At 56.0% G+C, this 27167-nt stretch overlaps 14 protein-coding genes across 14 annotated transcripts; 8 read left to right on the top strand and 6 right to left on the bottom strand.

Annotated features, from left to right (window-relative positions):
* Window positions 1-948: 948 nt before the first annotated feature.
* KRP23_2664 (uncharacterized protein) lies at window positions 949-1821 on the bottom strand (the record flags this gene model as incomplete). Its single annotated transcript, XM_067887429.1, has 1 exon — window positions 949-1821. One exon carries the CDS (start codon window positions 1819-1821, stop codon window positions 949-951), a length of 873 nt encoding a protein of 290 aa, XP_067750015.1.
* Window positions 1822-2442: 621 nt separating this feature from the next.
* KRP23_2665 (putative CDP-alcohol phosphatidyltransferase class-I family protein 2) lies at window positions 2443-3922 on the top strand (the record flags this gene model as incomplete). The annotated part of the gene is made up of 4 exons (XM_067887430.1): window positions 2443-3032; window positions 3103-3297; window positions 3371-3560; window positions 3629-3922. The coding sequence occupies 4 exons, from the start codon at window positions 2443-2445 to the stop codon at window positions 3920-3922; spliced, it is 1269 nt and encodes a 422-aa protein (XP_067750016.1).
* A 143-nt stretch (window positions 3923-4065) lies between these two features.
* KRP23_2666 (uncharacterized protein) lies at window positions 4066-4641 on the bottom strand (the record flags this gene model as incomplete). The annotated part of the gene is made up of 1 exon (XM_067896054.1): window positions 4066-4641. One exon carries the CDS (start codon window positions 4639-4641, stop codon window positions 4066-4068), a length of 576 nt encoding a protein of 191 aa, XP_067750017.1.
* Window positions 4642-6710: 2069 nt separating this feature from the next.
* On the top strand, window positions 6711-7617 carry KRP23_2667 (uncharacterized protein; the record flags this gene model as incomplete). The annotated part of the gene is made up of 6 exons (XM_067887431.1): window positions 6711-6875; window positions 6936-6994; window positions 7062-7095; window positions 7190-7285; window positions 7349-7431; window positions 7512-7617. 6 exons carry the CDS (start codon window positions 6711-6713, stop codon window positions 7615-7617), a joined length of 543 nt encoding a protein of 180 aa, XP_067750018.1.
* Window positions 7618-8105: 488 nt separating this feature from the next.
* On the top strand, window positions 8106-9676 carry KRP23_2668 (uncharacterized protein; the record flags this gene model as incomplete). The annotated part of the gene is made up of 2 exons (XM_067887432.1): window positions 8106-9484; window positions 9568-9676. The coding sequence occupies 2 exons, from the start codon at window positions 8106-8108 to the stop codon at window positions 9674-9676; spliced, it is 1488 nt and encodes a 495-aa protein (XP_067750019.1).
* Window positions 9677-10792: 1116 nt separating this feature from the next.
* KRP23_2669 (uncharacterized protein) lies at window positions 10793-12991 on the bottom strand (the record flags this gene model as incomplete). The annotated part of the gene is made up of 3 exons (XM_067887433.1): window positions 10793-12589; window positions 12659-12811; window positions 12887-12991. 3 exons carry the CDS (start codon window positions 12989-12991, stop codon window positions 10793-10795), a joined length of 2055 nt encoding a protein of 684 aa, XP_067750020.1.
* A 297-nt stretch (window positions 12992-13288) lies between these two features.
* Window positions 13289-14775, bottom strand: KRP23_2670 (uncharacterized protein; the record flags this gene model as incomplete). The annotated part of the gene is made up of 2 exons (XM_067887434.1): window positions 13289-13487; window positions 13556-14775. The coding sequence occupies 2 exons, from the start codon at window positions 14773-14775 to the stop codon at window positions 13289-13291; spliced, it is 1419 nt and encodes a 472-aa protein (XP_067750021.1).
* Window positions 14776-14848: 73 nt separating this feature from the next.
* On the top strand, window positions 14849-16306 carry KRP23_2671 (Aminoacylase-1; the record flags this gene model as incomplete). Its single annotated transcript, XM_067887435.1, has 4 exons — window positions 14849-14938; window positions 15008-15041; window positions 15113-15270; window positions 15335-16306. 4 exons carry the CDS (start codon window positions 14849-14851, stop codon window positions 16304-16306), a joined length of 1254 nt encoding a protein of 417 aa, XP_067750022.1.
* A 243-nt stretch (window positions 16307-16549) lies between these two features.
* KRP23_2672 (uncharacterized protein) lies at window positions 16550-18318 on the top strand (the record flags this gene model as incomplete). Its single annotated transcript, XM_067887437.1, has 2 exons — window positions 16550-17205; window positions 18168-18318. The coding sequence occupies 2 exons, from the start codon at window positions 16550-16552 to the stop codon at window positions 18316-18318; spliced, it is 807 nt and encodes a 268-aa protein (XP_067750023.1).
* A 398-nt stretch (window positions 18319-18716) lies between these two features.
* On the bottom strand, window positions 18717-19769 carry KRP23_2673 (Enoyl-CoA delta isomerase 1, mitochondrial; the record flags this gene model as incomplete). Its single annotated transcript, XM_067887438.1, has 4 exons — window positions 18717-18877; window positions 18953-19340; window positions 19412-19543; window positions 19620-19769. 4 exons carry the CDS (start codon window positions 19767-19769, stop codon window positions 18717-18719), a joined length of 831 nt encoding a protein of 276 aa, XP_067750024.1.
* A 295-nt stretch (window positions 19770-20064) lies between these two features.
* On the top strand, window positions 20065-21240 carry KRP23_2674 (Aspartate-semialdehyde dehydrogenase; the record flags this gene model as incomplete). Its single annotated transcript, XM_067887439.1, has 1 exon — window positions 20065-21240. The coding sequence occupies one exon, from the start codon at window positions 20065-20067 to the stop codon at window positions 21238-21240; it is 1176 nt and encodes a 391-aa protein (XP_067750025.1).
* Window positions 21241-21322: 82 nt separating this feature from the next.
* On the bottom strand, window positions 21323-22607 carry KRP23_2675 (Protein phosphatase 1 regulatory subunit 42; the record flags this gene model as incomplete). Its single annotated transcript, XM_067887440.1, has 4 exons — window positions 21323-21590; window positions 21655-21727; window positions 21789-22026; window positions 22095-22607. The coding sequence occupies 4 exons, from the start codon at window positions 22605-22607 to the stop codon at window positions 21323-21325; spliced, it is 1092 nt and encodes a 363-aa protein (XP_067750026.1).
* Window positions 22608-23120: 513 nt separating this feature from the next.
* On the top strand, window positions 23121-25219 carry KRP23_2676 (ATP-dependent RNA helicase DBP1; the record flags this gene model as incomplete). The annotated part of the gene is made up of 2 exons (XM_067887441.1): window positions 23121-23133; window positions 23301-25219. The coding sequence occupies 2 exons, from the start codon at window positions 23121-23123 to the stop codon at window positions 25217-25219; spliced, it is 1932 nt and encodes a 643-aa protein (XP_067750027.1).
* A 571-nt stretch (window positions 25220-25790) lies between these two features.
* Window positions 25791-26980, top strand: KRP23_2677 (L-allo-threonine aldolase; the record flags this gene model as incomplete). The annotated part of the gene is made up of 3 exons (XM_067887442.1): window positions 25791-25972; window positions 26037-26146; window positions 26223-26980. The coding sequence occupies 3 exons, from the start codon at window positions 25791-25793 to the stop codon at window positions 26978-26980; spliced, it is 1050 nt and encodes a 349-aa protein (XP_067750028.1).
* Between the last annotated feature and the right edge of the window lie 187 nt (window positions 26981-27167).

The raw sequence follows: 27167 nt of genomic DNA on the forward strand, positions 1-27167 counted from the left end.
TCTTCCTGCACGACGTGATGCAGGTGGAGTTGACACGAAGGCCAACTAGGGGATCGAGTCCCTTGGTGTTGGCTACGGTCGGGCTGATCACGAAGTGCGAGGCATTTTTCTCGATGCAGACCATGCCGAAAATACCGCGTTGGGATTGCGCTTGGCCGGACAAATTGGATTTGAGGCACAACCACCGTCGACGATGGGCCCAAAGCGTCAATGATGCGGGTCGAAGCGAGCGAGGGAGGCGCCACACAACGGCTCCACTGGTGCGCGAACCCGTCAATCTCGTCACCACCTCGTCCTCACAACTGCTCTCAGAAACCAAGAAACCAAAAAAGAGCAAGTGGTGCACGGTTCGCCTCAATCAACGAAAATGGGATCCCCCGCGCTTAAGCCCCTGTCGCGATGTCGATTCTGCTGTGCCGGAAGCCCGAAGCCAACGCCAAGTCCCCGCTGAAAATAAAGCAGAGAAACAACCTCGAAACCGAAGCCTGCCGCTTCGCCGCTTGAAGAGATCTAATAGTTGCGTGCCTCGTAAAGAGCGCGCGACCAGTTTCCCATCATTTGCAGGACCAGTAAGCCACACGAAGTCTAACTGAGCAACGCGAGGCATCAAGAACAGCAGTAATGACACAAGCCACTTTCCAGACTGACACTTAGGGACCGACGTCAGTCGCTTTCATCGTGTTGAGCTGAACGCGTTTTCTATGGAAAACTCGTCAACGGACAAGGGTTCGCTCGAGGTCAAGTGCATGAAAACCGCGTCCTTCGTTGCGAGCGGAGGCTAAGCTGCGGTGCTCTCGACACAACGCTCGCGCAAAAAGAATCGGGCCACCAGTTTACGCGTCGTTTCAGTATAAAATATTAGAAGGTTTCAACTAAGTCTCGCAGGTACGTTGAAGTCGAGCGCCGAAACGACACAAAGCACACACAAATCCATCCCCGCTCGAGTTCTCAACCGTCATTGTCGTCGCCCGTCGCTCGCAGTTGGAGTTGCAGCTGCTTGCGGAAGGACGTGATGGCCTGCTGGTCGATCTGGTCGTTGATCTCCTCGCCGCTCTGCCCTCGCCCACACTTGTCCGCGTACAGCAGACAGGCCACGCCGCAGTCAAAGCCGCTGACCTGCTGCTTGTTCGTGATGGCGCTCACCGTGCGCTCCATCCAGCCTTTGTACTGCGGGTAGCACACGTCTAGCCACTCGATCACCGCTCGCGGCACCGACCGGTACGAGATGCCCGACCGGGACGCCAACCTGCCCATGGGCTCAAAGAGCTGCAGCCTCGGCGTCGGAGCCAGCTGTACGCGGAACAAGTTCCAGTGGATGCGGTCCACATTCACAATGAATACGAGTGACGCGTTGTCATCGTAGTCCATCACGCGCCCCAACACGTCGCGCACCTGGTAGTCCCTCTTGGACCGACGTCGACGGTGCCACGCCGCCTGCACCGCCGCCTCCAGATGGAAGTGGTAGAAGGCCGTGGGCAGGAAATGCACCGCCGGGTACAAGTTGGCGAACTTCCAGAGCATCAGGTCGATGAGCGTGCTCGTGATCCAGTTGCTCTCGTCCACGAGGTCCTCGGGCCCAAAGGCGGACTGCAGCAGCAGGAAGCGGCGGCGTTTGGTCTCCTCAAGCTCCTCATCGCCCGTTGAAAGCCGCCGCTTCTTGGCTGCAATTACACTGCGAGCGGGTCGTAACAGGGCGCGCTCTCGGCGACTAGACGCGCGTGGGTGCTGCACGGAGAGCTCAACGGGCGCGTGTGTGGCCGATCTGGGGCCGATTTCAGGCGGAGAAGGCGGCGTTTGCAATGGAATTCGTGTATTCTTCATCTTGAGTGGAGGTCCTGGAGCGCTGCATGGAGAGCAGGAGGGCACGACGCGCGAGCGGAGCTGCATATTCCGCCACGACGCGACGGGGCGGACGTTGGAGAATGCGAGCGCATGAGATTTTCGAGGATGTGGTGTGGCCGAACATAAATCGAATTTAGGAGAGAGTAGTACGGTACCTGTCTCATGGAAATAGCAGCCAATGGGCGTCACCCATGAAGATCCTCTTTTAGCCAATCGGAGCGTCGGACACGGCATAGGCATCATCATCTCCAGAAACACATATTGCTATAAATTGATACGTAGAGAAGAATGATACCGCTCCCAAATTGCAGGTTAAATGAACTCTAAAATACATATCACTAGAATATTTATTATTTTACTCCCTACCAACAAAGAGGTGCATCACTGTACCGATTCAATATGGTGCCTGGTCAGACGATCGCCTCTCATTCCTGCATTGCCGCCGCGACTCTCACGTACCGTGTTCGCCGCTGCGTAACTTCTCTCCCAGCGCGTTCGACGCCCCCGTTCGCGCCTCACCACGAAGCCCAGCATCTTGCACATCCAACGCAGTCTCTCAACCACCCCCGAAAGTGGCACCCGCAGCGCAAACGCCCAAATATGTCCAAGAGCTACCAGCCTCCCACGGCTGTCGAAGCTTCGCAGATCCACGCGCTCAAGCAGCGCGTGCGCCACCGCAGCAATGGAGATGGCAAGTCTACGTACTTTGGTAAGTACGTCTCGCAGGAGGGTTCGGAGAAGCTGCGCACGTACGAGTATCACGGGGCCGACAACTCTCTCGTGTACAAGCACGTGCTCACGCCCATGAACAACTTCCTCGTGGAGCTGCTGCCGCTCTGGCTGGCCCCCAATTTGATCACTCTCATTGGGTTGATCCTGGTGGGAGGGTCCCACACGCTCTTTTTGTTCCTGTGTCCAATGCTGGAAGGTGACGCCCCTTGGTGGGCAATGGTGGTGGCGGCGGCAGCGCTCTTCAGCTACCAGACGCTGGACAATCTGGACGGCAAGCAGGCCAGACGCACCAAGTCGTCGTCGCCACTGGGACTGCTGTTTGACCACGGATGCGACGCGCTCAATGTGTCGGTGGGGACCATGACCATGGCCAGCATCCTGCAATTGGGCACGACGTGGAGGACACTGGGTTTTGTGCTCAGTGGACACTTTGTCTTCATCTTTGCGACGTGGGAAGAGTGAGTGGGGATGGTTTGGGATCTGGAAACAAATAACTTGATGGAGCTGACGATGTTTGTGGTGGATCAGGTACTACTCCGGGTCGCTGGAGCTGCCGATCTTTAACGGACCGACGGAAGGCATTCTCATTGGAATTGCACTCAAGCTCTTTACTGCGTTTGTTGGCGTGGACTTCTGGAACCAGGAGATTGTTGAGGGTGTCCAGAATAACTCGCTGTTTGTCATCGTGACGATCGTCAGCTCGTGCTTTACGCTGCTGGTCAAGTACGTCCCGATTTTCAGTGTTGCTATCTATTTTTCGGAAATGCTAACGCTCGCGATATTGTGTGCGTCACAGTGTGAGGAACGCGCTGCATGCTGTTCGCTTGAACCAAGATTCGGTGCTTGTGGCCTTTACTCGGCTGCTGCCATTTGTCATCCTCAACACTCTGGCTGGTCTTTGGGCGCTATACTCGCCGTCTGACATTTTCTCCACGCACCCACGCATGTTCCTGTGGATGCTCGGACTGCTGAACAGCAAGCTGGTGGTACGTTTCCCCTTTGTCTTAATACTGGGTCGTTGAGGGGGGGGTGCTAACTGGTTTATCTCCCCAAGCTTCACTTGATGCTCGCCCACTTGTGCGGTGAGGAGTACCACCCGTTCCGCAAGACGCTCGTGCCGATCTTTTACGTGGCTGGCCACTGCGCCTTCTGCATGCTTGAAGGTATTTACGACGCCATTAACGAAGAGCTCATCGTGCGCGAGTTCTTTTTCCTCTCCCTTGCAGCCTACGTCCATATCGTCATCACCGTCGTGTGGGAGGTCAAGAATGTGCTGGGTGTCTCCGTGTTCACAATCCCACACATCCCGTCCAAGTCCAGGACCAAGCCAGCAGCGAAGTCGTCGTAAGCGAAGCTTCTTAGGACGTTTAGCCTTAGTATGCTCATGAACTTGAACCCTCCAATATAGATCAGCTTGTGAGCTTGCTACGAGTTTCTTAAGCTACACGTATGGTTGCACGGCTTCACAACAAAGAGCTTCGAAGTATTTAGTTACGCATAATTCCCTCCTCGAATCATTCTGTTGTAGTAGAAGTTCCAGTAACCGCCCGGGTTCTTGATCTGCGAGGGGTGCTTACCAGTGAAAAGCCACCAGTTGTACTTCGCTAGTCTTGCCAGCTTGCCGCCAAGCTTTGTGAGGATATTTCTCTCCTCCTCCGCGTCATCAGTGGCATGCCTCTGTCGAAGGAGGCGCTGAGTAGTAAGATCATTTTCTTTGACAGCGAGGGCTTGGCTCCACTGCGGGGTGTCAGGTGCGTTGATCTCCATCGATTCGGTCTGGGTGGAGGTTTCTGTCGATAGAGCATCGACAAACGCGAGGAGGGCACCCACGACCAACACGAAAGCGTAGTGCAGACGCATGAGTGGTTCTCTGCTGCTTGTTGTCGGGGTCTTGAGGGCTGGAGAGCGAATTGCAAAGTGAGGGCATCTGGGAGACTGGACAAATCTCTTCGTTGCCAATAGACAAGGGCCTTGCCGCAAGGCGAAGCGAACGTCGTACAACCAGCCCCAAACTGGATGTCCTGAGCATTTACAGCACCACTTCGAGGTGCAGTACATTATTGGCATTAGCGTACTCAGTATTTCCCTGGTAGGGGGGCCCCTAAGGGCCTCTACCGGTACGGCGAAAACTTGGTCAAATGCACGTCACCAATGTTGTTGTTCTATTAATACATCTGTACGAGTGTATCATCATGATTCATCTTGGCTTTGGCACATCTGAAGATCCTGGACTTCAGCGTACGAGTCTGGGCTGTTCACTGAACAGCCATCGCGGAGCAGTGACCCGAGCAAAGAGCAATCCAAGGCCACTGGGCCGACGCGGGAGACAGAAGCAGCGGACACCCCGCCACCAAGCTCCAGTCATTCCCCGCCCAGTGTGTGTGTGTGTGTGTGTGTTGGGGGGGGGGCTCCAGTATCTCTATTGTTCACCGCTGGGCCCGGACTGTCAAGATCTCGGCCAGCGACAAGCACCACCGTAACTTGTTGATTCGTGTGCGTCTCGGGCACGACGCCCGAGCAAATGACATGTTCGAGAGCAGGAGATCAATGAGCTATCGACTTTGCGCTTTGAAGTCGCTGTTGGCAACTGGAGGTTCGATTCTCCCGCTGACCAGCCTTACATTGCGCTGGGAGAGACGCTGTTGCTGCACACGGCAGTGCTCCATCGGCAGCCTCGTGCGGTGCAATTTCTGCCGCGGTATGGTGCCGTGCCGATCGTGAAGCTTCCAGGCAATCCACGATAAAGCCGACGCTGGAGACTACGGTACCACAACTTCCGTCATTGCCTCAGGTTCTCGGACGAGAATTCGGAACCCTGTCGTGGATTAATCAAGTCCTTGAGTCGGTTGAAAGCGCTTGCCAGCGATCTGTAAATGGAAGCAAAAGAGCGTAGGAATGGAGAAGAGGGGTCGCGGTGCTGACAGGCAAAACAATAAGGAGACATACGAGAGGGACAACGCGAACATGACAGCCGGCGTAACGAAGAAGAACTGGAACTCCATTGCCGCTGCACAAACAGCCACCAAGTGAGGTGTGAAACATGATCCGTGTGGCGCGGACAACTGAAGTAGACGAAGATTGTCACGAAGTTAGCAAATAACGCAGCTACAGAAGCAGTTTGAATACAACCATGTGATTTTATAAACGAGAGATAAGCTTACTGGAAACTGCTGGGTCGCCCGCACTGCCGGTCCTACTTACGAAAGCAATTTATCAAACAGTCTCCACACTTCTTTAGCGCTGGAGTGCAAGCTTTGCAAGCTACGACTTTAGACTGTCGATATCATGGAGCATGGTAAGGTTTTGAAGAATTAAACGCAATCCCGCTCAACATTTAGCGCAGAGTGATGGTCATGGAATTTACCACGATAGGGCACATCGTGTAGTCTGTCAGGTTTAGTAGCTTCTACTTCGGAGTGCAGTCTCGCGTTACACTGTTGCTGCCCAGTGGTTAGTGGAACAGCTCGTGCCCGTACCAAAACGACGCTACGAGTTGATCGCTACACCAATGTCACCTCCTGTGATCCCGTCACTCAAGATGGAGCCACCAGGAATGCTCGATAACATGAAGTAGCTATTAGTAGCGATACATATTGTAATCAACTCGCCACCGAGCTGGAGGTTCGCGGACTTTATCCATCTTTCGGAGAACCATCCGCTGCAGCAGGGTATAGCAGCAAGGGCAGGGTCGTTGCAGCTCCCCGGGCAAGTTGCTTAATTTCCATCGGCGATGCGACTTCCTACCCGCTGGCTGCCGCTCGTTCTGAAGGCGCTGAATGCCAACTTTTGCGCATGGCTCACTATCTTGTACCAACGCTGCTGCCAACCTTTGCGCTTACGCAACTGCAAGATATTTAGCAACCAATGGCTACCGGTAGCACCTACTGTGGACAATATGTCCACTTTATTGGACGGACGGGTTTGGCGGGTAAGACCCGAAAAACGCGGGTAAACCCATCTCCAGTTGACTTGGATAAAGTATAGAAACCTGTCGCCATTTTCCCTCCCCAAAATTCAAAATCGAGTCAAGTAGCAAGGTCGCGAGGAGGCCTTCAAGCTCCCGTTCTCGGCGGCTATAGGCACGTCCCGCAGCTCTAGCGACCAATAAACCGCGCGTACAGACAGCAAATCACAGCATGCTGGACGCCGGTAGCAGTGGCTCAAGGCAGTTTCGGCATGACGCCGAGACGTTCCGAGTGGCGGAGGAGCTCATTATGCTCAGCAGTCGACCGCCGTCCGCCCCTGCACTGGACGGGGGGCCCAACGACTCGCCGTCCAACATTTCGGGCTTCTTCGAACAAGTACGAGAGGGTTTCCAAGCTGGAAGAAGGTGGAAACTTAATTGATGGTTGCTTTATCAGACAACAGCAGACAAGAGGACGCTAATGGTGAAGCTCAAGGTGAAAGGATTCACACAGAGGTACGAGCAGGCTCTAGAAGTTGGTTGGAGTAGTTATTGTTCTGACTTGTGTCTTTTTGCGCTGTAGAAACCACCGCACATCGACTAAAGTGGTGAAGCAGGTATGCAGAAGTGATTTTGTTGCTGTATGCGCCACCTACTATGTGGGCATGCAGAATTCGGTATTGACTGCTGTCGTCTTGGCTGGTGTTGTAGATGAAGACGCGTTCGTCCCGAAGAGCTGCGCATAAGAGCAACGATCGAGATGGCGCTAACCAAGAATTTGCGGAAGTAGCCCCCGCCCAGTCAGCAGTACGTCGACAGGCTATTGCTGCGTTGCATTTGTGGGATTAACTTCTTGTCTTGTTCCTTTAGGACATCATCAACTCGCGTTGTGATCTCTCCCACTCAGAGCTTCTGAAGGAGCACCGCGTTCACTTTCGTCGTGTTCGTCGGAGGTGCGTGAGCTTGCAATGATGTCGGTTTTAGATAAATGCAACTGACCCGCAGGGTTTCACTTTTGCTGGGCTGACTGCAGGTGGAACAATGAGCAGCGCACCAAGAAGCAAGAGTACCTCGCCCGCTTCCACGTGCAGGGTATTCCCCTCGTGCAGCACCTCGAAGCGCTGACCCACTGGAGGTAGTCCAGCGACAGCCTCCGACTGGCAGCGCGCTCTCCCCAGCTGGCTTGATGGCAAGCTCGACACCTCGCATCAAGCGAACTTCGGAGTGGAAGTAATCTACAAAAATCAAAAGCTTTGGCTCGATTGACAAGCACAACTCGCCTTGCACGGCTTGCTTTCTTTGTTTTCTCGGTGCTGGGGCGCTAAAGACAGCAGGTAGGCAGCGTTTCGTGCCGGTGTTTGACACGATGTCTTTGCCGGCCGAAACCACCACGATTACGACATCAACCAAAACTTCAGTTTGAAGTCCGACCTTGGTTCTATCGAGCTTCGAGATCGGGCCTCTTTTTCTCATGGCACATAATATCCTGAGTGTACTTACTACCTGGACACTATCTGCAGGTTTGATAATGAGGGATCCTTCTGCAGGCATCCTGCATGGCAAAATGCCGGCGTGAATTGTCGTGCTGACGCCCGCACAGGATTGAAAAATACTTGTGCGCGCGTCTATGTCGCATTTTTTACTTGCGGCTCCGTCTCTTGTCGCATACAAGCGATCATACAGATTTAAAGTCCCAGACAGCCGCTTGCTTTTTCTCTTCTTCCCCCCAAAAAGCAAAGGAAACTCAGCGAGCGGAGCCCTTCTGGAGGCTCGACGTATTCCGGGCTCGAGCGACGGCAACACGCGCCCAGCCACAGCACAGGTGCAGGACACGACGGCGCTCGAGATCGCGGCCAGCGACGCGCTCTTCGGCCAGACCGGCGCCGACGAGTCGTGGGCGTGGGGCGACGCAGCAGCAGCAACTTCCGCGCCTACTGCCACCGATTTTTTAGCGCGCGGAAACCACAACCCGCGCAAAACTGGCGGCATCAGGAACGCGACAGGGGGCGCGGACTCGATGGGCAACTACGACCGACACCACAGAGGCGCGCAGGTTGCAGGAATGTCGCACCAGTTGCCGAGAATGAAGACGAGCGGAAATGCCTCGAATGGGGCGCCGTACTTGCACCAGTTTTTGGAGCGCAACAGTGCCAACAACTCCACGAACCCGCAGCTGTTCAACGCGACGAACAGCTTCGGAGACGCCTCGATGTCGACCAATATGACGGGGAAAAGACCACGTCCAGGCAACAGCAGCAGCTTCTTGACGCCGTCCTTTGGGTTTCCGTCCCCTCCGCCATTGGAGACGGATCATCCGCTTCCAGATTTCAATAATTGGGGATTTGGCGGCAGAAATGTGACCAGGATGTCGTCCGGTGCTACAATTTCAAGTTCCAGTGCTATGCCTGCAGCTAGTCATGGTAACAGTATCAGTACGGCGAATTTATCGGCGATTGGATCGGGGCTGTCGTCACCGAATGGGGCGTCCATGTTTGCAGGTGTAGACTCGTTTTTGCCAGACTATGATGCATCGCTTTATTCGCTCTGGACCGCTTCTAGTGGTGACTATGAAACGGAAAACGATACAGCACAGAACCAGCACCAACAGGTTCAACCGCCGCTGTATATGACATCGGACGACGAGTTAAAGATGGATTATCCGCAACTCACGGAGTTTAATCAGGATCTGGATTCGTACCTGAATGATACCATGGAGTCTGGTGGGCCCTCACCTACGACTCCGCTTGGGACATCGGGTATGAGCAGTATGGTGAAGATGGATCATTTGGTGGTGACGGACAGGAGGACAAGTTCTGGCATTGGTGCCGAATTTGGCTCTTCAATGTTGACGCCTGGGAATCGAGAGCCGCCGCTGGACAGGTTGCTCGTGCCGGCAGCAGCAACTGCTACAGCAGAATATCTTGTGAAGCAGGACCGTGAAACAGCAGGATCAGAGATTACTTCTGAACGATCATTAAAGAGATCACGTGGAGGATATGACGACGCGTATGGAGTTGCGCCGATCAGTAGTGGCATGCTAGCTCGATCCACTCCGCGTAGCACTTTTCGGAGTGTTCCAAAGAACGCAGTAATCGAGCCGAAACGAACGATACCACCTCTGGGATCTTTTCACAGCGGGCCACCACCCCCACTGATGCTGACATCAGCTGCGTCACGCCAGGCCGGGATCGCCTCTAGCGGGAATCCGACGACAACAGCTATAGTTACTTCACCAACAACTACATTTGACGCAGCCAAGACTGGAAAACGTCCGCGTAGTCGACAGTGCGAGTTCCCAGGCTGCCAGAACCGAGCTCGATCGCATCAAAAGTGCAAGAAGCATGGCGGTGCGCACCAGTGCGTGTTTGAGGGATGTACGAAGAACAGTCAGAGCCGCGGGCTGTGCATTGCACATGGCGGTGGCTCTCGTTGCAAGAGAGAAGGCTGCGTGCGTGCGGCCCAATCAAAGGGTCTGTGCAAGTCACACGGCGGCGGAGAGTTTTGTGCTGTTGAGGGCTGCAACAAAAAGGCCCATCTGAAGCACTTGTGTCGTACACATGGCGGCGGCGTGCGCTGTAAGGTTGACAAATGTCTGAAGTGGGCACAGCGCAAGGGCTGGTGTATGGCCCATGCCAAGGAGTTTGCGGCGACATGATGGCGGAAGGTTACAGTTGAGCTTATTGCCTGGAGAGAAGTACAGATGTGCTCGCAGCGAGATCAACGCGGCTCAGCGGATGTTGTGGCGTACGGGTCTGCTGCTTGCAGGAATGAGTCGCTCTTTAGCTTATTTCTTATTGGAAGTGGACGGATGATCTATTATGGGCAGGATATTACAGAGGGCGCCTGAAAGCCTTCGCTTTCCAGTCTCTACTATAATATAGCGGTTTTTGATTCATCGGGGTGGTCGTTGTTTTGCTGGTTCGCCGCAAGGCCATGTGATAAGCACGGTTTAAATGAATGCATGCTAGAGCACGCCTTGTTTGGCGATGTTTCGATTGTTGTTACTCGTTGGTTGCCTGCCGTTCCTACTCTCTAGTGAGGTTCTTGCACGTATGCGCTCTCGTTACCCATGGCTATCGTCAGTTGATCTTACATGCACAACACCCACACATTAAACAGCTAAAGGAAAAATACTTCAAAAATACGAGCGCATCGGATTCTGCATGTTGAGCATCTTGCAGCTCAGGAATATTGCGCTCTGATCCTCCTCGTGCGATTCGGCTCCTGCTCTCTCAGTCTTGACGACTCCTGGCCTCCTCTCCCCTCGTCCTGGATCACTGCAGCAGCAGGCTCGAGAATTTCCCCTGAACTATATTATAAGTAATTCAAAATGGCCTGCTGCGCGGGGGAAGCCATCCCCGAACTGGCAGCTGACGACGGAGCCGGACTGTTGCCAGGGCTTGGCAGGCTTTCCTCGTCGTGGTCGGGGTCGTCGTCGGTGCTAGCTGGGGACAACGGGGTGGGGTCGAACAGATTGTAAAGCTCTGACCAGGGAAGCTCGTCCGTCGAAACAATTCTGCGAGCGGGCCGTTCTTCTTGGAATAGCGAATGGCTCTGGAGGTCTGCAGGAACTTGCAAGTGATTCAGGTGTAACTGCTGCTGTTGCTGTCGCTGACTGATCATCATCTGCTCCGTCAGTTGTTGAATAAGTTGCTGCTGGTGCTGCAGCAATGCTTGCTGTTCTCGCTGGTGCTGCTGAAGTTGCTGGTTTTGCTGGTTGATCAGCATTTGCTGCTGCTGGTGTTGCTGGGTCGGGTTCTGAAGCATGCCTCCACTGCTCATCAAATTATCGAGTCCACGGTAGTCAAAACCCGACGATGCGCTGTCCACAAGAACAGACGATGACGGAGGGCAAACCGCCATCGGCGAAGATACCGAGCCAAAAATGTTTTCCAACTTGAAGGAGGGTACGTCCGTCATAGGCGACGAAATGTCCACGAAGCCTGTGGACGTCGAGGGAACTGCTGGGCACATAGCAGACGACACGCTCGGGCGGCGACCGTACGTCATATCTTCTTTAGAAGGAGATACGATAGGAGAGTTGGAAGCACAACTCGACACTATTGTGGATGCCGGTGAGGCTGGAGGCTGGGGCATTAATGCGCGAACTGAAGGTGAGGCTGCCTCTGCACGTGCCGTTCGCTTTCGCTTCAAGTTTCTGTCGTCAGTGGTCTCCTGGTTCTCGAAAGCCTCAACTTCAGGCTTGATGACAGCATGGCTGGCCCTTCGACTAGAGTAGATGGAGAAGCCGTCGGACCGCAGACGCTCGAGGCAATACATGTAAGAGCCCATGGGCTTCATGAACAGCACCTCAAGGACGTGTTGTGCATCACTACCGGAAAGTCCCTGGCCACGTGGAGCTGTCCATCCATAGTGCCACGCCTTGCATTCGGCGTTAAACTCGAAAATTGCTGACTGTGACGACGTTTCCATGGCGGCACCACGCAGAATACCCGGGAACAGTGGGTTCATCGGGTGCTGCTTATCGCGCACCCACGCCAATACGTCTGTCTTTTCAATAGTCTGTCCAGGGAAGACTTCCGGTCCCGATACTGTCTGATCAAACGTTCCTTCAAGGTTCAGGAAACGCGCGAAGGCCAGCACGGCCGGGCGCGTCGTCTGAATGGGGCAAATCTTGACACCGCCTGACTCCGTCACTCGACTCACGGCCACGTGCACTCTGATCGAATCTCCGCAGAAACCCGAACTCACGTGGCGTCCATTCCGACAGCACGGGAAGCATCGCAGGTTCTTCTGTCCTCCCTTCTTATTGTTCCGCTGGTACCGCGGTCGGAAAAGCTGGAAATCCTTGGTCGGCGCCACAAAGGACGCACGTACGTTTAGCCCGTGCGGGTTTTCGCACGAGTCGTTGCAGCATGGGCCAGGCACACTCTGGTACACTAGGTTCTCGTCCTCTTCAGGGTCGTCGCCCCGCATCGGCTTCGTGTTGCCGTCCGACTCGATCCACGTGCCGAAGCCTGCTTCAATCTGGTAGGTGGGCGGCTCCAGCAGCAGCGAGTCACGAGCTGCCAGAAGCTTGTAAAAATCCACGCCGCTCTCCACCGTGGACGGGTAGATCTGGCGCATGGCCTGCAGTCCAGAGTACTTGACCTAAATTGACGACATAAATTAGGCATGACGCCCCTAGTTCAAAGGCACCTCCAATTAGGCACCACGTACGATGGACGTGTAGGTGAACTCTCCGGGCGGCGGACGCACGACGCACGTGGACACGTGGCCCACAGTGTGCGTGCTCTTGAGGATCATGCGCAGCAGGCGCTCGAACTCCTCGACGTGGCGCGGGTCCACGCACATGCGCGTGACCATCACAGCCTAAAATAGGCATGCACACAAATACGTCAGCGCCACGCTGGCATATAGGAGTGTGGAGAGGTAAAGGCGCCGCACCTCCTCGTCGTCCTTGATGTTGGTGGACTGCAGCACCTCCTTGAGCATGCGGAAGGACAGGAAGCTGCGCGTGAGCTCGGCGCTCGTCGCCTCTTGGTCCCCCATCGCGGTGAGCTGGCGTCAAAGATTGGAGATTGCAGCGATGGCCTCCCTTACCGCTGCCTGTTGTCTGTCTGCGGTTCGTTCTTCAGTGGCGAGGAGGGACCATCACTCGTGCACCTGCGATACAGAATATTCGAGAGGAGGGTGTACGCGTCTTTGTAACCGAATCGCAACAGTTTTCAAAAAAATTACAGCGTGATCAGCACGATTACGGGATCAATATGGCGGCGAGTGCTTGCGGTGCCGCTTTGAGCAACACTAGGGGCAGGCATCACTCGCCTTCGAGGCGGACATGGGACTTCATCGGCAACAAACTGCTGGGCCAGTCAAAAGCTCCGCTGTCCCAGTAGCGTTGTCGCATGGGGCGTTGCTGTCCGTCTGGAGAGCCTCGCGCATGGCATCGACCAAATCCAGCGTGGGCAGTGGCGAGATGGACGGTTGGCCATCGGCCTCTTCTGGACCAACGTCCGTCTTGTTCTGCCTATGTGAGGCTGCTGATCTGGCAGCAGGGAAACCGGATTTAGCGAATGAGTCGCAGCACTCCAAACGCAGCAAGTGTTTGCTTACCTCTTGGGCTTCTTGCGGGAGTTGTTGGGCTTATTACGAGCGGGTGTGAGGGCAGTGCCGTCATCGCGCACGGGGGATCCCAGGAGAGCCTCGGGGCAGTCGCGTGGCGAATGCTGCCGAAGCTCTAGCAACTTGGAGATAGAGTACTCGTGTTTGTCAGTCTCAGTCTCTGCTGAATCCTCATCCAGCGCCAGCACATCTTCTGCGCATGCTGCATCCTCCGCGTCGGACGAGGGTGTCGAAGGCTCTGGCACAGCTGGTATGGACTCGCAGGTCGCCTTATTCGGAGAGTCAATGTCTCCTGGAGACTCGCTGACAGTATTGTCTGTGTGGTTTGTCTCGGCAGTCGATGGCACCTGCGTGCCTCGTGCGGTGTCCATCTTGATCTGAGGCTCCTTGTTGTCCTCGACATGGACGTTCCCCGCCAAGAAATCTGCAAGTGATCCCAGCTCCACACGTTCGTATCGAAGGTGATCTGGTTTGGCCTCTTCAATTCGTTCCTGAACAACTTCGTCACTTACAACCTCAACCTGTTCAGACGTCGGATCCGACGCAAGCACATCTTCTTCGTCATCCTGACGTAACCCCATATCCTGTTCCCTCTGCCCTTCCAGCGCATCCAGATCTCCACTAACATCCACGTCACCCTCTGCTTGAACCAGCTCGTCTCTGTCTGTAGCATCAACTTCTCCACCTCCATCCGTAGCATCAATATCAGCCTCCACAGCGCCATAATACTCTTCGTAGCACGCTCTGCAGTAGTAGCACCCGTCGTTCTCGTCCAGCACAACGTCTCCATTCGCTACCCCGCACGTCGTACACGACCGCTTGACCTCCTTCATCACCTCCTCCACCTGCACCTTCTCCATCAGCTTCTTCGCTTTCCTCCTCGTCGTCTCCACGCGCCTCACACTGCGATACAAAGCTCTGTACCCGCCCAATACCTCCCGGAGCGAGCACTGGTCCACCACTTGCAGCGCATAGTCCAGATGCTCCATCGCTTCTCGCAGCAATTCCGCAGCCCCAGCGCAGTCCGTCGACCGCGTTGCAATCTGCACACAGGCCTCGCCGAGGTTGCTAGAAAGCACAAACATCCCTGCGTAGTCTTGCAGAGCATACGCGCCACTCAGCGCCGCCTTCCAGGCCTCCGTCGCAGCTGCGTAGCGCCCTTCATCGGCCAGCCGACGGCCGTCGCGGATGGCGCGTCGTGTATCCTCCATTGGAAAATGGTAAATAGTGACATAGAGCTTCAAATAGTGACGTCAGGCCTCACTTGAAGAAGAACAGTCAACGATGACCTGGAAGGACCCCGTCGAGAGGTTCCTGGAGCTGCTCAGCTTGCGTACGGTGAGCGCTGAAGGCCCCAACGGCAGCTACGAACAGGTAGGGGGAGGGGGAGTATTTGAATTAATGAGCGGGGGTACTAATTGATGCAATGCTTTTGGTGATTAGTGTGCGCAATGGCTGCGCAGATACCTGGAAGAGCGTACGTGACTTTAGATTTCTTTCTGAAATGGTCGTTTACAGTACATGCTATGATGTAAATTACGACGGTAGTGGGTCTCCCGGTGCAAGTTTTCTCTCCGGTTGAGAACAAACCCGTCGTGCTGGGGACGTGGCAGGGAGAGGACCCGACGCTCCCGGGGATTATCCTCAATTCGCACTACGATGTGGTGCCGGCCATGGCCGAGCACTGGCAGCTCGACCCGTTCGAGGTGAGCGCTGTCATACTTTATACATTTGCTACGTTGGAAGGGTCTGACTTTTTTTGTTGAGTAGGCAAAAGTGTTGGAGGATGGCCGCATCTACGGTCGAGGAACTCAAGACATGAAGAGTGTTTGTATCCAGTACGTGGAGGCAGTGCACACGCTCATGGCTTCGGGCTTCAAACCTAAGCGCAACATTTACCTGTTGTTTGTGCCGGACGAAGAAATCGGCGGAGCTCAAGGGATGGGGACATTTCTGGAGAGCGAGCAATTTAAGGCGATCATGCCCGTTGCCTTCGCATTTGATGAGGGATTGGCTAACACTGGAGACGCGTTCACGGTGTTCTACGGTGAACGATCTCCGTGGTGGGTGTACGTTAAAGCTGAAGGTCCCACCGGCCACGGCAGCCGGTTTATCAAGAACACGGCTACTTCGAAGATCGTCGACATCTGCAACAAGGCATTAACTTTCCGTGACGAACAAGAGAAGGCACTTGGTGCGGACAGCGGATGCAAACACGGCGATATGAAGAAGAAGAAGCTGGGAGATGTCACGACGGTCAATATCACGGCGCTGCAGAGTGGGGTTTCACAGGATGGAGGCAAAACCCATGCTCTGAATGTGATTCCTACGGAAGCCATTGCCGGCTTTGATATTCGCGTTTCCCCTCAAATGGATCTGAAAGCAATGAAGGCAAAACTGAATGAATGGTGTGCTGCGGATGGTGTTTCGTGGGAATTCGCTTCGTGGACGGATCCAATGCACGAACACTACGTCACGACTTTGGATGCTGACAACGTGTGGTGGCAGCTTTTCCAAAAGTCGTGCGCTCGTATCGGTGAAACACTGGAGATGGAGATCTTTCCTGCGGCTACCGATAGTCGCTTTCTCCGTAAGATGGGCGTCCCGGCGATTGGGTTCTCTCCCATGAAGCAAACGGAGATCTTGCTCCACGAGCACAACGAAAGTCTGTCCAAGGAAACGTTCCTGCACGGGATTAGCGTTTACGTGAGCGTGTTCCAGGACATGTTCGCCCACCAGTGAGAAGTAATGGTGCGTGTCCGTGGTTGCAATCGTGTTGTAACCAGACAAACAAACAAAACTGTGTCAGCAGCGTTGTGCTCTCTGTACTCACTGATCTGTCTGAGCCATGAAAAGAGATATTGAAAGGACAACCTTCATGAATCGAGTTCTAACTCTTGGTACTTCAGGACGAACACTTCTTAAGTAGAAGTCGTACTTGACAAGATGTATCTCAAACCCACAGGAAACTTGGTGCAGGCAACAATGAGTGGTTGGGATGTCGGGAAAACTTTCACGGCGGCATTGGCGCGAAATGGCACAGCATTGACATCGAAGGACCTGGTCGAGCGATACCCTTCGCTGTCCATCTCCACAGCGGATAATCGCATTGAGTTGGACAAGTGCAAGTTTGTCGACCTGTTCGACACGGATCCGGTGCAAGCTCGAGAACCAATGAAGAGAAAGCGGGAGGAGGTTGAAGAGCACTATGGAGTCCAATATTTGCAGCAAATTCTGAGATCCAACCACCACCATCCACTGAAGAAGAACCGGCGCTACGACTTCCGCCTAGAACCTGACGAGAAGGCTAAACTGGCAGGAAATGGCATCGTTGTGTCGGATCGCATGCAGTCGAAGAGCTTCGGAGATGTATACTATCAGCTGTACTCAGACGACTTGCCGGTGTTTGTGACGGCGGATTCTATCTTGCACGCCTGGCACCGCAGTTTTGACGCGTTCCTTGTGGAAATTGAGACAGCATGTCTAGCTCCAACTCTGCACGAAATCCTGGATGCAGCGCTTGAAGGTCCTGGCAATTTACTCCTGGATCTGCAGCAACAAGTCGTTCAAAAGAGCAGAAGCTCTGGGATTGCTTCAAACTTGTCGAGTGGAGCAGCTACTCCTACTATTTCGTTCGCCTTGTTCGGTCAACGCTTTGTGTGGAGCGCGTTCATATTTTCTCCACTAGTCTACGATGAAGCTGTGCACGATGGGGTAAAGCAAACGCGACGTATCCCGAGTGCGGTCGACGTTGCCTTTACTCAGCAACAACGAGGCAGCTCAAGTGCTTCGAGGTCGTATGGAAACGCGAGTCCCTGTAGATAAAAATGCCACGAGTGACGCACCAGAATTTGTGCCACACCGTGACGGAATCCCCTTCGGTTCGAATCTTGTGGCACTGCGCCAGATGATCGACGACGAGTTTGACAACCATGACGAGCGAGACAAGGATTCTGGTACTGCAAGCATTAGCACGTTGTGGATCCGAGCGCTTCGTACACTATCCCAATCATCTCCCAACACTGCTGACACATTTCATTCCCGTACGTGGCAACGCCGTCAAATGAATACGCAGATTGCGTCGTTCACGCAGCTTCGCCACGACACGGTAGTGTACGCCATGCAAAGCTCGTCCATGCGCGTTCACTGCGAATACCCAGACGGGGTGGTAGATCCATATCCTCTCTTGTGGCGGCGAATGAGCGAGATGGCGCTTCGGATGAAACACAGCGTTTGAACTCGTTTGACAGCCACACGCTTTCACGAGGTAACTCCAGATTTGATCATTTCGCTTCGACGATGGAGGAACTCGAAGACGTCGCAGTGTGCCAAGCTACGAAGACGCCACTGAGTGAAGACCAGACAATGTTCATGAAATCGGTGACGGACAAGAGGTTTGGAAGCGGAACAGCGACGTACCTCGGGTGGTACCCCAAGTTGTGTTATGATTGTGGCGAGGACTCATGCGAGCGCGACGTGTTGGTGACCGACGTCCATACAGACTGGCCTTCAGTTGTTCAGGATGATCCTGGATGTGTGCTGCACTTGGGTGTTGGTGACCCTGTCGTAGGGTTTTTCATCGTTAACGATGCCATGTACGCAGGCCTAGCTACGAGTTTGTGACTCCAATTGACCAGCGCCTCACCGACGAAGAATTCGAGGCAAAACTGCCGTGGATGCGAGCTCCACAGTGGGCAGAGAAGTCGTATCTATGCAGTGCGTTTGGAGATGCAAGCAGTGATGAAGAGAACTGAGCACACGCATCCTTCAGGTACAAGCTTGACGAAGATAATCCTCCATACGGTGAACGATTCAATCACCGAGATATGCACGATGATGAGCCTTCCGTAAATCTTCACTGCCTTTACTACTTTTGGTTTAGTTTTCACCAAACTACAAGGACGACTACCACATGTAGTCCATTATTCCGCTGCTCTCTTCCAAGTACGGGGTCTGTCGTTTCTTGGAGCCAACACCATTGGAACGGATGCTACATGTAGTAGCACTGATTAGACGCCGGGCAAATTCAATCTCCCGATCAAGTTCAAAACAACAAGTAAACAAAGTGAAAGAAAACAATTTGATCAAGGCTCGTGCCTTGCACGATCGTTTCGCTGATGCTGCTCTCGCATCCTGCGGCTTGAATACCCCTTTACTTCTTCTTAAGCGAAGCGAGGTACATTCCCAGCGACTTCTGCACCTTGTCCGTTTGCGCAAAGTCCGTGAACGCCTCCAGGTCCTGCTTGCGAATAGCCAGCAGTCGGTCCGCGGTCGCCTGGCGCATGAGCTGCTTCGTCTTCACTCGCGCCATATCTACACAACACCACCAACCAATGAATCCAGCATTAGCTACACGACAGCAACAAACACTCAAACCAGTCAAAGCACCTGGAATGGCCAGCCACTTGGCCATGGCAGCCTCCGCACGAGGGAAAACCTCTTCAAGGGCCACGGCCTCATCGACCAGGCCAATAGCTTTGGCCTTGGTGGCATCCACCTGCAGTCCCAGCCCCAGCATCTTCTCGGCCTGGCGGTGGCCGATCGTGTTGACGAACGTGTCTCGGAACCACGTGGGGGCCACGATGCCCAGCTGCGTCTCGTTGAGGCCGATCATGGGTTTGCCACTGGTCATGACGCGGTAGTCGCAGCACATGGCGAGCAAGCAGCCCCCTGCCGGGCTGTGACCCTCAATGGCCGCGACTGCAGCCAACCGCGTCGTGTACAGACGCAGATATAGATCCTGGAGCGCCGTCCAGAACTTGGTGATCTTGGCCGGCTGTGCAATGAATTACAGTACTTGTTAGAAGGTAGAGTACCAGTTTAGTGCACGATGGTGTATCATTGCACCTGTGGTTGGTACATCTCCATGATGTCCAGCCCCGCCGAGAAGACCTTCTGGCTGGAGGACGCGAGGATGATGCCGCGCACGCCCTTGTCGTCCTCGAGCTTCTTGATGGTCGCATCCAGCTCTTGCAGCAACTGGCGGAGATAACAACGTAGTTCATCAGCAAAACGACAGGAGGACGCTACGTATAGTACAGGATCTTTGCCTCACCGCCGTGTTGAGCGAGTTAACGGGCGGGCGGTTCATGCGCACGACCGCGTACTTTTCCTTCTTCTCCACGAGCACCAGCGGCTCGGCCGCGGACGACAGCGCTCGTGTGGCGAGGTGCGGTGCGCGGAGCTTGGCAGTAGCGAGCATCATCTTATTGGCGACTTGCAGTACCCGGATATGAAGAGGCAGTCACGTCGGATTCCGACGAGACTTCAACGCGTACTTAGTCGACGGATTGCGAACTTCCTCGATTCGTATTTAGAAGGTTTGATAGTGTACTCCATACGGAAAGGAGGTCAGTACCGCTACATGATTAATAAGTACGATATTACTTTTAAAGTGCGAAATGGACTTAGGTGCGGGACAGAATGCGCTATCACCCGAATAAAGCGCCCTGTAGCCGGTCGTAGCCGCCCATCACTTTCGTATTCCTGATCCACTGGCCATGACGACACCCCACGGCAAGACGGTCGGCATCTGCGGCGCCACGGGCGCCGTGGGCATTGAGATCATCTCGGTGCTGGCCACGCTGCAGTTCCCGGTGCAGCAGCTGGTGCTGTTTGCGTCCTCGCGGTCGGCCGGCAAGACGGTGGTCACGCCCTTCGGCGACGTGACCATCTCGCTCTTCTCGGTGGAGAAGGCGGCCAAGCTGGACTACGTGTTCCTGGCCGTCTCGGGCGACTTCTCGCTGCAGTTCGCCAAGGAGCTGGCCGCCGTGCCCAATGGACCCGTGGTCATCGACAACTCGTCGGCCTTCCGCCGCGACCCGGAGATCCCGCTCGTGATCCCGGAGATCAACGGCCACGTGCTCATTGCCAAGGACGGCAAGCCGCAGCCCAAGCTCATTGCTAACCCCAACTGCACGACGGCCATCGCGGCCATGGCGCTCTGGCCGCTGCACTGCGAGTTCGGCATCAAGAAGCTCGTCGTGGCCACGTACCAGGCGGCCAGTGGAGCCGGGGCCGCCGGCATGCAGGAGTTGCGCCACGGCGCTACGGCCTTCCTGGCCGACGAGCCCGTGACCAACAAGGTTTTCTCGTACCCGCTGCCTTTCAACCTCATTCCGCACATTGACAAGTTCCAGGAGAACGGCTACACCAAGGAGGAGATGAAGGTCACGTGGGAGACGCGCAAGATCTTCGACGAGCCCGACCTCGCCGTGAGCTGCACGGCCGCCCGCATCCCCATCATGCGCGCGCACTCGGAGGCCCTCACCATCGAGACAGTCAAGCCCGTGAGTATTGCCCGCGCCCGCGAGTTGCTGGCCAAGGCGGACGGCGTGGACCTCGTCGACGAGCCTGAGAAGCTGCTCTACCCCATGCCCAAGAACGCCACCAAGAAATTCAACATCGAAGCCGGGCGGCTGCGCAAGAGTCTGGTCTTCGGCAACCACGGCCTGGAGCTGTTCGTGTCTGGCGACCAGCTCCTGCGCGGTGCGGCTCTGAACGCCGTGCTGATCGCCGAGTTCCTCGAGAACCCGCGTGCGATCCCGCAGTTCACTAAGAAGCCCGTTTCGTGCACGCTCTCCAAGAGCCAGCAGCAGGCTGTGCTGGGCCTCGTGGCAGGCGTTGCTGTAGGTGTGGCCTCCGTGCTGGCATACGGCCTGGTCAAGAAGAACTAAGACGACTGAAGACACACCTTCATGTGTTTTGTCCACTTCGTATTAATTCTCGTTTGTCTGTTTCTCCTTTGTGGCGAAGCCTTCAGTTGTACTTGCTGTTGTTGTTGCTTGAAGCTTTCACTAGCGCGGTGCTGCTAGGACTGCAGGATGCGCCGGCGACGCCCAGGCCATCGTTTTCGCACCGGATTTTTGAGTGCGGTGCTGTGAATTGCATGCTGCGTAGCTGGTGCACGGTCGCACCATGCTTTAGCAGCCTCGTCGATTCATTAAGCCTGTTGGTTGGGTCGCTGGGGCCTCCTTCGCTTGGACTTTGACGTCGAGAATTCGCACTTGACGGCTCGAGGCGCTTTCTGTAACGAGTGCAGAGATCAACCTCAGCGAAACTATATCCACGCCTCAGGAACTTGTTCGTACCTGTACTTGTGTGCGAGGTGCGACTGCATCATACGCCGCTGGTTTGGGTCAACATCTTTCTTGTCCAGCAATGCTGGAGACAACAGCGAGTGAGCCCACGAATTTGTTTGCAGCAGCGGAGATAGATGACTTACCTAAGCGGGCAGACGAGAACGTGATGGTTTTTTCACGGTATTTCGTTGTTGCAGTAACTGGGTTGTCTCGAAGGTCCAGCTCCACTAGCGAAGTGACTCCGCCGACCAGTGCAAAGACGTCCTCCAGGTCGCTGATGAGGTTTTTGGAGAGGTCAAGCTGCTCCAAGCTGCGCAGGAAGGTTAGCGGCTTGACAGTGGCGACGCGACAATTGGAGAGATCCAAGACTCGCAGAGAGCCCTGCATCAGGAGGCAACAACAGTGTCAGAAGGAAAAGACTCGGCAATCGATTGGAGCGGTAAACCTACCGCCAATACTCGCATCGTGTCCTCATCAAACGAAAAGTGCTGGTCCAAGGGCACCGCTTGGTTGGCCAGGTACAGCTCCTTCAGCTGAAAGCACCCGGCCAGCCCCTCGAGTCTCGAGATGGCATTTTTCTCAAGGTACAACTTCTCCAGCCCCCTCAGCACCTCCAAGTTTTCGATGCGACGCAGCCAATTGCCTTGCAGATGCAACTGCGTGAGTTGTGGCACAGCCTCAAGGTTTTCAATCGTCTCGACCTCGTTGTCGTACAGGTAGAGCACCTTCAGGTTGGGACAGTGGTGCAAGTTCTGAATCTTGCGGATGGCTGCGTGGTCTCCGCCTTTCTTTCGAGCCTTGCTGGCGTCGCCGTTCAGCGCCAAGTGCGTGATTCGCTTGAGGTAGTGCGTCAGATGCTCGTGTTTGCCCACGCTGAGCTTGGTGGCGCTGAGCAGCACCTCGACGGTCATCTCGCGGCCTCCAGCGTCGAGCTGGTTGCTGGATAGGTCCACGCTCTGCATGCTGCCACGCACTTCAACTCAAGGAGTGTCAGCGGAACACTTCAACATGTCATCGCAACACTGCAACCTCCGAAAGTGGCTATTGATAGGACCACCGAAAATGGCTACATTGTATAGGTTCCATCATCACTACCGCAGGTGGTTTCATCAAATAATGGGGAGAGAAGGCAAACAGCCTGGAAACCAGTCTCTCAACGCACTCAACACCAACCGATTTCGGCATGGCGAGCAGTGAAGGGAGAGAGACCACCAGCAGGGCTTATTTTGTGGCGTTGCTGTGACACTTGTAAAAGGCACGGTGATTTGTATGTCCCAATTTCGACCAATCAGTGAAGTCCTGGTGGCACTAGCCGGATATTTAGTGGCACTAGCCCTCTTCCCGCCACTGAACGTACCTACACTGCTACCGATCCGGTAAATGGTCCAATGTGAACCATTGGCGCGCAGGCTAGCAGCGACCCCCCATTCACTTTTGTGACGAGGAAGCCCCAAGACGAAGAAGGAGCAACAAATATGGCAGAAGGAGGTGCGTCCATGATCCCCCACGAACCGCCGCCGCGCGCCGCAGCCAAGAGCAGGCGAATCACTCTTGGCCGCTAGTCCTCGTGCTACTTGCGTGGCGCGGCGCCCCCTACAACTCTCACAATGTCAATAAAAAAACATACTGACGTGGCTATTATTTTATTTTCACAGGAAGATCAACATACGTGCCGCCGCATATGCGCGGATCTGGCGGCGGCGGCGGCGGAGGTGACCGCGGTCGCGGAGATGACGACCGTCGCGGAGGCTCTGAAGACCGTCGCGGTGGCTACGGAGGCGGCGGCTACGAACGTCGTGGAGGCTCGCGCGAACGCAGCTTCGATGACCGCCGCGGAGGATCCCGCGAGCGCAGCGACGGACCTCCGCGCGCCACCAACTCCCGCTGGGCTGGATTCGAGTCGGGCCGTGACGACCGTCGCGGAGGATACGGAGACGACCGCCGCGGCGGGTACGGAGGAGGCGGCGGCGGCGGCTACAGTCGCGGCGGTGGCCCGCGCGTGAACGAGGTCGGCTACCACGGCGACCTGCGCCCCAATGAGCGCCTGGAGCATGAGCTGTTCGGTGACGCCAAGTCGTCCGGCATCAACTTCGACAAGTACGACGACATCCCCGTCGAGACGAGCGGAGAGAACGTGCCCGACCCAGTCTCGGAGTTCGCGGCCGAGGAGCTCGGCCCCGAGGTCATCCGCAACCTGGAGCTGTGCAAGTACGACAAGCCCACGCCTGTGCAAAAGTACTCGATCCCGATCGGTCTGGCTGGCCGTGATATGATGGCCTGTGCCCAGACGGGTTCCGGTAAGACTGGTGGCTTCCTGTTCCCCACGCTCGCGGCTATGCTGCGTGTGGGCGGCACGCCCCCGCCCGATGTCGGCCACGGCCGCTCGCGCAAGATTTTCCCTGCGGCACTGATCTTGTCGCCCACGCGTGAGCTGGCGTCGCAGATCCACGAGGAGGCCAAGAAGTTCTGCTACTGCACGGGCATCGCCCCCGTGGTCATCTACGGTGGCGCCGAGGTCGGCCGCCAGCTGCGTGAGCTGGAGCGCGGGTGCGACTTGCTGGTTGCCACCCCCGGTCGCCTTGTGGACCTGATGGAGCGTGGCCGCATCTCGCTGTCGTGCATCCGGTTCCTCATTCTGGATGAGGCTGATCGCATGCTCGACATGGGTTTCGAGCCCCAGATCCGCCGCATTGTCGAGCAGGAGGACATGCCCCGTGAGCGCCAGACGTTCATGTTCAGTGCTACGTTCCCGCGCGAGATCCAGCGCCTGGCGTCGGACTTCCTGCGCGACTACATTTTCCTGACGGTCGGCCGTGTGGGTTCAGCCTCGAAGGACGTGAAGCAGACGGTCGAGTACATCGAGCAGTACGACAAGGAGGACTACCTTGTGCGTTTCCTGAACCAGGTGCAGGACGGCCTGATCCTTGTGTTCGTGGAGACCAAGCGTGGAGCCGACTTCCTGGAGGACATGCTGTGCCGCGAAGGTTTCCCGGCCACGTCCATCCACGGCGACCGCACGCAGCGCGAGCGTGAGCAGGCTCTGGCCAGCTTCAAGTCTGGCCGCACGCCCGTGCTGGTGGCTACGGACGTTGCTGCTCGTGGTCTTGATATCGATGGCGTGACTCAGGTTATCAACTTCGACCTGCCCAACAACATCGACGACTACGTGCACCGTATCGGACGTACCGGCCGTGTGGGTAACGTCGGATACGCCCTCTCGATGATGAACGAGAAGAACCGCAACATTGCCCGTGAGATGTACGACCTGATGACGGAGAACGGCCAGGAGATCCCGGCCTTCCTTGACCAGATGGCCAGCAGCGCATTCCGGGGTGGGGGCGGCGGTCGCGGTGGCCGTGGCGGTCGTGGCGGCCGTGGCAGCTCCCGCTTCGGCGCCAGAGATTTCCGTAGCGAGGACCGTGCCGGAGGCGGTCGTGGCAGCAGTGGCGGCTACGGTGGTGGCGGCGGCTTTGGCGGCAGCAGCGGCGGCTATGGTGGCGGCGGCTACAGCGGCGGCGGCGGCCGCAGTGGCGGCTCCCGTGGAGGTTTCAGCGACGACAACAGCGCCTGGTAAATTACAGGCGACATGAAGATGGCAAGCAGTTGTCCGCCATTAGAAGACTTGGAGCAATGCGCGAGCGTGTCGTGACGTCGGCCCATGTGTCTTTTGCAGACGGACAGGACCCGTGGAGTTTCTCTATTTTTCGTAGCGCGGAGAGTCGGAAGAAAGAGCTTCCTTCGATGTACAAGTAACGTCGAGTGCCCTCACATGCCTTGCCCGCTGCTGCCCCTTGTCTGTGGGCGCTGCGAGCCGGGATATTAGTAGGTCACTTGATGACCATTTTGCTAGCGTGTATTATAAGGCAGCTTATTCTTCTTAGAAAATATACCATCTTACCTCAGTTGACAACAAAGCAAAGCACTGCCTCAGTTCAAAGCCCAAGGGCCTAGCGATTGATTGTCCACAGCGTTATACGAGCTACAGCAGCGCTGCTTCTGGTTTACGATCCACTTTACTTGGCAGCATGTTGACAACTGGAAGACACTCATCCATGAGCTCTGATGTGCTGCACACGACACAAAACTTCAAATGCAGCCCCCATTTCGAAATCAAGTCGCGCGTATCATAACGGGGAGCGGAGACCATGAGCAGGACTATCGTGAACTTCCTGTCCGACACCGTCACGTGCCCGACTGCTGCTATGCGCCAGGTCATCGCGGCCGCCGAGGTGGGCGACGCCGTGTTCGGCGCCGACCCGTCCGTGAACCGCCTGGAGAAGGTGGCGGCCGAGCGGTTGGGCAAGGCGGCGGCGCTCTACGTGCCCTCGTACGCCCGTCAGCTGAATGAGCAACCGCGCGGTGCTTGGATCTAACACTGTGGTTCCTTGCAGAGGCACCATGTCGAACCTCATCGCCATCGGCGCACACTGCCGCCGAGGAGATGAGGTCATTTGCGGAGACAAGGCCCACATCTTCCTCTACGAAGGCGGCGGCGCTAACGGTGAGCAAGCCATTCAAGCACCAGCACTATACCTAACGCTGACGCCCGTGCTCTTGCTTTGTCTCCACTGCTCCAGCCTACATGGGGGTGAGTCTGCACACGGTACCTAACCAACCGGACGGCACGCTGAGCCTCCAGGACATTCACAATGCCGTCCGCGACGACGACCCGCACTACCCGCGCACGCGGCTCGTGGAGATCGAGAACACGCAGAACTCGTGCGGAGGTCGCGTCCTGCCGCTGTCGTACATCCGCGACGTCGAGCAGTTCTGCCTCGAGCGCGACCTTCGCCTTCATGTGGACGGCGCGCGGTTGGCCAATGCCAGCGTGGCGTCCGGCATCCCGATGGACGAGCTGGTCCGCGGTGCCGACTCAGTCTCGCTCTGCCTGAGCAAGGGCCTGGGCGCGCCCGTGGGCTCCATCCTCGCCGGCTCGGAGGAGTTCATCCATCACGCCACGCGGCTCCGCAAGTCACTGGGCGGAGGCATGCGCCAGGCCGGCGTCATCGCGTCTGCGGGCCTGTACGCGCTCGAGAACCAGTTCGAACGCCTCTCCGAGGACCACGTGAACGCGCAGGCGCTCGCGCACGGGCTCGCAACGATCCCGGGCGTTGATATTAATCCAGACACGGTGGACACCAACATCGTCTTCTTCACGCTGAATTCGGACGCCAAGCTGGACGCTCTGACGCTGGTGCAGCGGCTCGAGACCGAGAAGGGACTGCTCGTGGGCGCCTACGCCGACGGAAACCGTGTGCGCGCCGTGACCAATCTGCACATTTCGGACCGGGACGTCGAGTACGCCGTGGCGTCGATCCACGCGCTGCTGAGTTGAGACCGACTAAAGCTTGATGATGCGCGAGCGCTGATGACGGAAGTGACGGGCGAAGGCATCGGAACTTGATTGGGCCTAGGCTGCTGCCTGCGACGCGCCTAGTGCAAGCTGAAGCCGAATCTGAAGCAAAAGTATCTCACTCGACCCAAGCACCACACGAACATTCCGCGTTCCGGCTATCGAGGTC

This window comes from Phytophthora ramorum (genome assembly GCF_020800215.1).
Source record: "Phytophthora ramorum isolate Pr-102 chromosome Unknown Phyram_PR-102_s0002, whole genome shotgun sequence".
Classification (NCBI taxonomy): domain Eukaryota; phylum Oomycota; class Peronosporomycetes; order Peronosporales; family Peronosporaceae; genus Phytophthora; species Phytophthora ramorum.